Genomic DNA, 10000 nt, shown 5'->3' on the forward strand with positions numbered 1-10000 from the left:
TGTTCACATTTCTCTTCATCTTGTTCATATTTCTCTTCATCTTGTTCATATTCCTCTTCCTCTTGTTCGTATTCCCCTTCCTCTTGTTCGTATTCTTCTTCATCTTGTTCGTATTCTTCTTCATATTGTTCATTTTCGTCAACATCTTGTCCATTTTCTTCTTGTTCCTCCTCTACATATTCATCTGTATATTCTACTGATTCGTCTTGGTTTTCTTCTTCCGGATTTTCCCTTTTTGTTTTGTTTCCAAGATATTCCTTATTACTAACATCTTGTTCTTTTTTTTCTTCCTTTTGCTGAGCTTCCAACAAATTTTTAGCTACCTTGGAGGTTACATTTTTATATTTCTTCATTATGAATGGTTTTTTATTTTTGAGTTCTTCTTGTTTTTCTATCATTTTTTTTTGTAGATTGATAGTTTCTTGTAATCTGATTTTATTTTCCTTCATATAATTTTTTTCATGTTTGCTTCTTATATGAGGAAGTGATTTATTTATGTCTTTTATTTTATTAACAAAGCTGGTTGAAGAGGATTGTTTCTGTGCTATAATTTTTCTTAATATGTTGTTTTGGCTACTTATTACTTTGGTAGCTTTATACAATTCTTTTTCTTCTTTTAATTTTTTTTTTTCTTTTTTTTCCAAAACTCTTCTTACATTCTCGCTTACACCTTCTTTGCTCATTTCTTTGAAAAAAGGGAGAAATGTAAATAAAAATATATGCACATGTAAATATATATATGTAAATATATATATGTAAATATATATATATATATATATATATATATATTTTTTTTTTTATATATAATATATGTGTGTTTTTCCTATGGGAAATATTTTATCATGTTATAAAATAAAATAGTCCTATTAAATTATACATTTTACTTCTTTTATTATTAAAAAAAAAATAAAATGTGTGCATATTCTTATCTATACATTTTATTTCTTCTCACCCTATGACTTTATATATATTAATGAACTTTAAATATAATCTTCTTGTTAAAACGAAATTATTAATTTTTTAGATTCTACAATATTGTAATATTCAACGAAATAAAGTTATTATAATTTTATATGTACACATATATAAATATATGTATATTTGTTTTTTTTTTTTTTTTTTTTTTTTTTTCTTTTGCTTTATAATATTATGTATAAAAGATCGAATAGGCATACTTACACATTATAAAAAATAAAACTATTATTTTAATTATAAGAAAATTAATATTTGTTAATATATACTTATATGTAGAAAAAAAAAAAAAAAAAAAAAAAAAAAAAAAAAAAAAAATTGTTTCTACATAAGTATATATAAATATAATAAGCTATAATATATACATATATATATATAGACAGAAAAAAAAAAAAAAAAAAAAAAAATTAAATAAAATAAATAAATAATAATAAATATATATATTTTAATATATCGAAATAATATATTAAAAAATAATGATTTAAAGAATATATTAAAAAATAATTATATAAAAAAATATATTAAAAAATAATGATTTAAAAAATATACTAAAATTCAATGAATGTCATATGATTAATTAACGAGGACTATTTTTATGGATATACAAAATATTTTTCTAAATTAGAAAAAAATAAGTTATTAATATTTTATATTGTTTATATATTGTATATATATTCGTATATATTATTTTTACATATAAATAAATATATACATATATATATATATATATATATATATATATATTTCCCTTTTAATAGCAAAAGGTATACATTTTCTATCATTATTTTTTTTTTTATTATGGAAAGAAAAGAAGCTATATTTTACAATGGAGTTGAGGACCCTTATGTCGTAAACTACATATGGCTATACGATAAGAAAGATAAAATAGAAGAAAAGAAACAGCATAAGAACATGAATATAAATAATAGTAGTACATATATATCTCAGAAAAAAAACGATACAAGGAATTATTTTAATAATGATCAAAGACAAATATATAATATACAAAATAATGAAAAGAGGGAAGATACTTTGTAGTGTAAAATTGAGTATCATGATAAATAAAAAATGAAACAAAATAAAACAAAATAAAACAAAATTAAACAAAATAAAACAAAATAAAACAAAATAAAATTAAATTAAAAAAATAAAAATTAATCAATCTTTTTATTATAATAAATATCAAAATTATTATCTTATTTTATCATGAAAAATATACTTTTGTATGGGATGGAATGTTCTTTTCTTTTTTTTTTTTTTTTTTTTTTTTTCTCATCTTAAATGAATGTTACGACACTCATATTGTGTTATGTATATATATTATATAACATAAAAAAAAAATGAAGTATTATAAATTTTTAATAATATACATATTATATATATATATATATATATATATATGTATGTATGTATGTATGCATGTATGTATAATCCATATGAAGCCATATAACATTTACATTTTATGGATTAAGCAAAAAAGATCATATTAGGTATATCATATTTATTATAACATTTTTTTATATTATAATTTTTTTCCTGATAAAATATATATATATAATCATATATAGTATCCTCATAAACATTAAAAAAATGTTGTATACATTCTTCTTTATTATCTAAGAGAAAACATCTGTCTTCTTTTTTCGTATAAACCTTATTAGACATATTAAAAAAGATTCTTTCACTATCTATTATCATATGTAAACATTGTAGGAAATATTTTGTTCTTCTTAAATTATATATTTTTAAACATTCATCTATTAAATTTATGTTTAAACTAAATTTATTTCTATTGTTAGCTGAGTATAATAAACTATAAATATATTCTATTCTTATATATTTTATGTGTATAAAAATCGCACACTTTTCTAACATGTTCAGCTTTTCAAGTCCCTCAAAAAATGAAAAGTAGTTCTTGCTCTTTACTAAAAAATTAAAAAACACAAAAGAGTGCCCATAAATATAAATAAATAAATAAATATATAATAAATATATAAATATATAAATAAATATATATATATAAATATATAAATATATAAAAATATACATATATATATATATATATATATTTTTTTTTTTTCTTGTTCAGTCATAACATTTTTATATATCTTACATTCTTTGGACAATTTCAAGGATGCATTATATTTTTGAAAGACAGAAAAAAAATTCGAGTATGTATTATTAAAATTATAATAAGTTTGGAATGTATCTTTTTTGCATATGTTTAATAATAGGATACATGATATTAACAAGTCTAGGTTCTCTACATTAATATATTTAAAAGAAAGTTTATTTTTTAAAATATGATTTATAGTATCATGTGTACTTTTTTTATCCCGTTTGTCTTGAGACAATATGATATTTATTTTGTATAATATATGGTTAATAAAACATAAGATGTAACTAGTTACACTTTCTAAATTTTTTACATTATCATCATCATTATAAAGAAATAAGGATTTGTCTTTTTTCATTGCTAATATCTTTTTATAATTTGTATACCCATTTTTCTCATGATTACATGTTTTATTATATTCTTTTATATCTACATTATTATTATTATTATTATTATTATTATTATTATTATTACTATTATTGCTGTTGTTGTTATAGTGGGAGGGATTAATATATTTTACATAAGAATATAAGAAGAAAGAAAAAATATAATATTTAAAATGAGATACATATAATAAAAACAATTGCTCATTCATATCAATAATTTGTTCTTTATATTTTATATTTTGTTCACTTGTGTGTCCTGTACAATTAATTTTGTTACCATTTTTAACATTTTTCTGGATATCGAAATCGATTTTTTTTTTGGCTAGGATTAAATGAAAGAAGTTATCTAATCTTATTCTTTTAAGTTTATCATTAAAATATATATACGATAATTTATATATGGAAAGATTATTATTTATTTGTATTAGTTTATGGAACGTATTCTCTTTTTTAATTTTTTCATATATATCCTTATCTATATTATACATTTCGATTTTTTCCTTTTCTTTATATATATATAAAAGACAATCGTTAGTATAATTCGTATTTTCAAAGGAACCTCCTCTTTTTACACATTCCATATTTTTCATTTTATTGTTGACACACGAATTTTTCTTATTTCCTTTTTCTTGTTCATTTGAATAATTTAATGTATAACTTTCCTTTGTTTTTTCTGTAACATAATTACAAATATCTTGAGAAACATAATATTCCTTCTTTTCAGTATTATTACTATATTCCCATTTCTCACTACAAAGAGAAACATTCTCCTCGTCCGTATTATGGTTATTCATTTGATTAAGATATCTTCTTAAACCTTTTAAAAAGAAATCAAAATTATTTATTCTAGTGTTATATAAAAAATTATTTTTTACATGTTCACATTTTATTAAACTATCTACATATTTTTCATATTCAACATCATAAAAAAAATCATCCTGCTCAATTTTTCTTTTTAATGATATAACATAATGGAAGAAAATATACCATATGTCTTGTAAATATACATATAACAAATAAAAATTGTTTAAACGTAAAGCGTCAAGGCTCCTTAGATTAGTCACATCCTCGATATTAATATTTCGTGTATAACTCTACATAGATATAAATATAAACATAAACATAAACATAAATATAAACATAAACATAAATATAAACATAAACATAAATATAAACATAAACATAAATATAAACATAAACATAAATATAAACATAAACATAAATATAAATAACAAAAAAAAAAAAAAAAAAAATACATACATATATATATACATATATATCACATTTTTGTGTTATTACCTCAACTTTTATGTTATTGTTTTCCAGAACCGACTTTACGTGAACATCATCTGACACACAAAAAGTATCTACAATTTTTATTTTCTTTTCATCATCATTTTTTCGTTGGATCATTTTTTTTTTTTTTTTTTTTTTTTTCACTCATATAATAAGTATATATACATATGTGATATATTTTATATATTTATAGAAACCTAAAAAAAAGAAATACAACCTAACATAAGCATATAAGGTATATACATATATATATATATATATATGTATATTCATTTATATTTATAAGAATAATTATTTTTTTATTTTATAATATACATATAAATAATTTTTAAAAGCTATACGTAGATACAAAATAAATAATATAAAAAAATTCATACAAAATATGTATTTAATGCGGTAAATAAAAAAAGAATAGTCAAAGGATATATAATATAAAATATAAAAATATTATAATATATATATAACTATATTTAGGTATGATTATTTTATATTATAATCATTTTACAACATAATCCTTAACAGAGAAAAAAATAAAAAATAAAAAAAATAAAAAATAAAAAAAATAAAAAATAAAAAAAATAAAAAATTAAAAATTAAATAATTTTATATAACATATGCATATATATTTAATTCTTCAACAAAATGAAAATATAAATAGTTAACTTGTAATATGTTCGAGAAAAGTTATACCAATTAAATTATGAGCATAAGAAAAAAAGGAAAAAAAAAAAAAAAAAAAAAAAGATATATGAATCATCTAATTCTTCTGTATTTTTATATTAGTTCTATTAAATATTCTTTCTTTTCTTTTTTATATAATATATTTATATATTTTTATTTTTTAATGTATGATATCTTAATATTTGATAGTTCAGAAAAAAATACATATTTTTTTTTTTTTTGTTCATCTGTAATGGAAGAAAAGGGGAAATGTAAAAAAATAATGGAATCACCGTATTCCATAGAATTGTACTAACAAATATATAAAAAAAAAATTTATGAAAATAATAAATAAATCGTATATTAACCTTGTCATCATATATATATATATATATATATATATATATATATATATATATATATATTTAATTATTTATATGTATATGTCATTTTCTTTTGTTTATGGAAAAACAAATTGACTTTGTTCTTTTTTGTATAGGGAACCCCTTGATCATGAAAAAAGTGGCACTATACTGAAAGCCCTCTTAGAGTAATAAAAAAAATAAATAAATAATAATTACAATACACACATATATACATACATAAAAATATAAATAAATAAATAAATATATATATATATATATATATATATAATCGGCTTAGATAAATGATACCAAGATATTATTTATTTTATTGTTTTAAATAAGAATTATTAGTTCCAATATATCCCAAGAGTTTTTAATATTTACACATGATGAAATTGTACAACACTTGGAAGATCAACAGCTAGATGCTCTTATATTAATAAGGACTGTTCAGTAAATAACAATGAAAAAAAAAAAAATATATATATATATATTTATATTTTATATGTATATATTTTATTTTTTATTTTTTTTATTATTCGAAGGTATGAAAAATATTACAAGCATATACCTATAATAGCCGCCTTAAAAAAAATCAATTTTGTCCTACTAGAAGAAAAGTAAATGTTTCATTTTATTTTAATATGAAAAAATAATTATATATATCTTTTAATGTGTGAACATATTTTCTTAAGTCTATCACATAAAAGAAAAAAGAAACGGATATATAAATAAATATATATATATATATATATATATATATATTTTTTTTTTTTTTTTTTTTTTCTGTAGCTATTTCGATACGATAGAATTTAATTCCATACCTTATAAAAATTACATAGGAATAAAAAAAAGAAACAAGGAGAATAATACTTGTTCCCCTTCCATATATGAAAGAATGGATTATTTGATTTCTTTAATTAACTCTTATCATAATCCGATAAATATACCTTATTTGTTTAACGATCCAAGTAATTATATATACAAAATATAAATATATATATATTAATATATATATATTAATATATATATATTAATATATATATGTAATATTTTTTTCAGATTATATTAATACAAAATTTAAGGTGGAAAAAATTAGTGCCAAACCATACAACCGCAATTTATCAAGAAAAGAAAAAAAAAAAATTAGGAAATCCTTGAAAAAGGATAATAAGAAAATATAAAATGTTCCACTTGAAATATTATATTCTTTATTTTTTATCTTTTCTTTTTTAGTTTTTATTTTATTATTATTATTATTATTATTTTTTTTTTTTTTTTTTTTTTGTTTATACAAAATAAATATCTTTTAAAAAAATGTTGAATATATATATTTATGTTTATATTTAATCATTTGTTAGATGAAGACATTTTTTTTTTTTTTCATCATTATATGAACTCTGTTATATATTTATTTTTTTTTTGTTTTTCATAACGATATTTATATATTGTATAAAAAAAATCAAATATATGCAATTATAAATAAATAAATAAATATAAATATATATATATATATATATATATATATATATATTATATATGTGTGTATTTTTTTATGATTAACTCTTCATATATTATGTTCATTATTTATAATGAACCCTAAAAATAAATATTCTTTTTATGTTATTATAATAAATCAAAATTATACAAAATTAATATATTTATATTTTGATTCTTCGAATGATAAAATATTTTTTAAAATACTTCAAAAAAAAAATATATACGACAAAAAAAAAAAAAAAAAAAAAACCAAAAAAAAACAAAAGGATTACGTATCCTCTTTTTTTTTTTTTTTTATGAATTGTTCATAAAATTCAATGTATTTTTACCTGAACAGTCATAAAAAAGAAAGTATATATATATATATATATATATATATAATAATTAAACAAATAAGTAATTAAGTATATAATGAAAAAATAATATAAAGATATAAAAGCATATATTAAAAATATCTACACAACTAAAGCATATACATATATATATTATATATATATATATATATATATATATATATATATATATATATATAATATATATGTATATATTTTTTTTTTTTTTTTAATAAATGGAAAAGGATGATTCTTTTGAGAGTGGTGATAGTGTTGAGGGTAGTTTAATTGGTGAAAAGAATTTGCACACAGGTGATTTATCGAATGGCTGTTTTTATACTTTTTCGAGTGAAGTATTTAAATTAAGTGTTATATCATATTATTTTTGGATTGGTTTTTGTTATATAATAGGATCTATAACATTAGTAAGTGGTTATCATAGTTCTTCTTTACGTATACAAGATCAAATTGTTTGTGCTGGATCCTCAAATGTATATGTGTTTTGTTCTTTATGGTTTTTGATTGGGATAATTTGTATAATTACTTGTATTGGTTATACGGTTACTATTGATGAAGAAAATAATAAAATATATGATCAGAATTCTGCTATATTTATTCATATTTTAGGGATTTTATGTAAAACCATACCAACCATTATAAGGATTATTCATATTTTTAATCTTTTTCAGTTATATTTGTTAACAATAGATATTATGTTTTTACCAGAATGTAATTCTTTTCCTGTGCGCTTCATTTTGTTTATCATACATATATTGTGGTGGTTCATAGTTTTTTTTGGAATTATTTCGAGAAAAAAAATATTCTTGCCTCCTCACTTATATAAGCCTATAACGAATGATGCTGGGTTTGTTGCCTACATAAACAATTTGCTTCACTCCTTCGGTTTATGATCATAAATGGATGGGCACAAATTAGGTAGGTGAATATATACACACATATATTATATATATGTAAATGTATATATATATATAAATATATATATATATATATATATATATATGTATATGTTTTATTTTTTTTATGTGTTGATACTTTCATATAATAACCATGTGACAATTTAATTATACATAACTTTTTCCATTTTAATATTTTATTTTTTATTATGTTTATTTTTATTTTTATTATTTTTTTTATTTTTATTTTTATTTTTTTGCTCTTTATTTTTTTTGTTTTCCCATTTCATACGGGATTTATCCTTTTTGGTCTGCATATTTTTCTGCCTCTTCTTGAGACTTTTTTCATTCTAAATAGAATAAAATAAGACATAAATAGAATAAAATAAAACATACTTGTATATATAAATATAATACATAAAAGTAGATGAATATATACATATATAACATAAATATATTATATTAGGATATACTATTTTTTATTTTTACATAAACTTTTTGTCCTTGTGATTTCAAAATGGCTTTTTGTACTTTAAGTATATGCTCTGCTTTTTGTTTTTCCTCAGAATTTAATTTGCTTAATAATTCTTTTTCCCTTTTTAATTTTCTATATACCACAAAAAATATATACAAATGAATAAATAAATAAATATATATATATATATATATATATATATGTATGTATTTTTTTTATTGTTCAGAGTTTACTTTGTATTTTTTTTTATTTGAATTATTTTTGGGAGGTTCTTTTTTGTCTCTTTATTTAATTCTGGTATATTTCCTATAACCAAATCGTCGTCCTTATCATTTGGCTTGATCTTTGAAAGAGAAAGATTTATGTATAATGTATGGTTAATACATTTGTAATGTTATAAAGACATAAAATAAGAAATAAGCATATAAATATATATATATATATATATATATATATATATATATATAATATATATTGTTCGGTCGGTTTTAAAATTATATAATATAAATCAGAATATAAAAAAAATATACCAACACAGTCGTATGATATATTATATTCCACATATTTTTATTTACAATTTCCTTATTTTGTTCATACCTTTTTTTTATTCATTTTATTTTTGACTTTTATTAAATCTTTGGATTGTTTATTATTTTTATATTTTTTTTTCATTGGAGACATATTTTAATTATAAATTTAAAAAAAAAAAGAAAAAAAAAATAAATAAATAAATAAATAAATAATTAAATAAATATTGAGCAAGCAAGATTTTTTTTCTTTTTTTATTTAATAAAATTCGATTTTATAAAACTTTAAATATATAAAAAAAAATGTATATATGTATATATGTATATATTATATATATAAAGATAATATTATGTTGTTATTCCATGTTAGGTCAAAAAAATTAGTTTTTATTTTATATATTAATAAGTAATATCATTTTACTTTTTCCAAGGTTTAACAACAACAACAAAAAAAAAT

At 18.1% G+C, this 10000-nt stretch overlaps 6 protein-coding genes across 6 annotated transcripts in view; 3 read left to right on the plus strand and 3 right to left on the minus strand.

The window, feature by feature from the left end:
- PF3D7_0928100 (conserved Plasmodium protein, unknown function) overlaps window positions 1-683 on the minus strand; it is a gene marked incomplete at both ends in the record, with an annotated part of 1218 nt that extends 535 nt beyond the window's left edge. Inside the window, one exon of the mRNA XM_001352115.1 lies at window positions 1-683. This exon is cut by the window's left edge and continues 535 nt beyond it. Coding sequence (XP_001352151.1) covers window positions 1-683 — 683 coding nt within the window.
- A 1087-nt stretch (window positions 684-1770) lies between these two features.
- PF3D7_0928150 (conserved Plasmodium protein, unknown function) lies at window positions 1771-2010 on the plus strand (the record flags this gene model as incomplete). Its single annotated transcript, XM_034153488.1, has 1 exon — window positions 1771-2010. One exon carries the CDS (start codon window positions 1771-1773, stop codon window positions 2008-2010), a length of 240 nt encoding a protein of 79 aa, XP_034009379.1.
- A 429-nt stretch (window positions 2011-2439) lies between these two features.
- PF3D7_0928200 (conserved Plasmodium protein, unknown function) lies at window positions 2440-4887 on the minus strand (the record flags this gene model as incomplete). Its single annotated transcript, XM_001352116.1, has 3 exons — window positions 2440-2897; window positions 3086-4568; window positions 4774-4887. 3 exons carry the CDS (start codon window positions 4885-4887, stop codon window positions 2440-2442), a joined length of 2055 nt encoding a protein of 684 aa, XP_001352152.1.
- Window positions 4888-5683: 796 nt separating this feature from the next.
- PF3D7_0928300 (conserved Plasmodium protein, unknown function) lies at window positions 5684-6979 on the plus strand (the record flags this gene model as incomplete). The annotated part of the gene is made up of 6 exons (XM_002808919.1): window positions 5684-5739; window positions 5930-5980; window positions 6138-6248; window positions 6341-6415; window positions 6588-6766; window positions 6858-6979. 6 exons carry the CDS (start codon window positions 5684-5686, stop codon window positions 6977-6979), a joined length of 594 nt encoding a protein of 197 aa, XP_002808965.1.
- An 884-nt stretch (window positions 6980-7863) lies between these two features.
- PF3D7_0928400 (conserved protein, unknown function) lies at window positions 7864-8538 on the plus strand (the record flags this gene model as incomplete). Its single annotated transcript, XM_001352118.1, has 1 exon — window positions 7864-8538. One exon carries the CDS (start codon window positions 7864-7866, stop codon window positions 8536-8538), a length of 675 nt encoding a protein of 224 aa, XP_001352154.1.
- Window positions 8539-8738: 200 nt separating this feature from the next.
- PF3D7_0928500 (conserved Plasmodium protein, unknown function) lies at window positions 8739-9697 on the minus strand (the record flags this gene model as incomplete). The annotated part of the gene is made up of 4 exons (XM_024473206.1): window positions 8739-8891; window positions 9031-9148; window positions 9250-9359; window positions 9614-9697. The coding sequence occupies 4 exons, from the start codon at window positions 9695-9697 to the stop codon at window positions 8739-8741; spliced, it is 465 nt and encodes a 154-aa protein (XP_024328912.1).
- Between the last annotated feature and the right edge of the window lie 303 nt (window positions 9698-10000).

The sequence above is a fragment of the Plasmodium falciparum genome (assembly GCF_000002765.6).
Source record: "Plasmodium falciparum 3D7 genome assembly, chromosome: 9".
NCBI lineage: Eukaryota > Apicomplexa > Aconoidasida > Haemosporida > Plasmodiidae > Plasmodium > Plasmodium falciparum.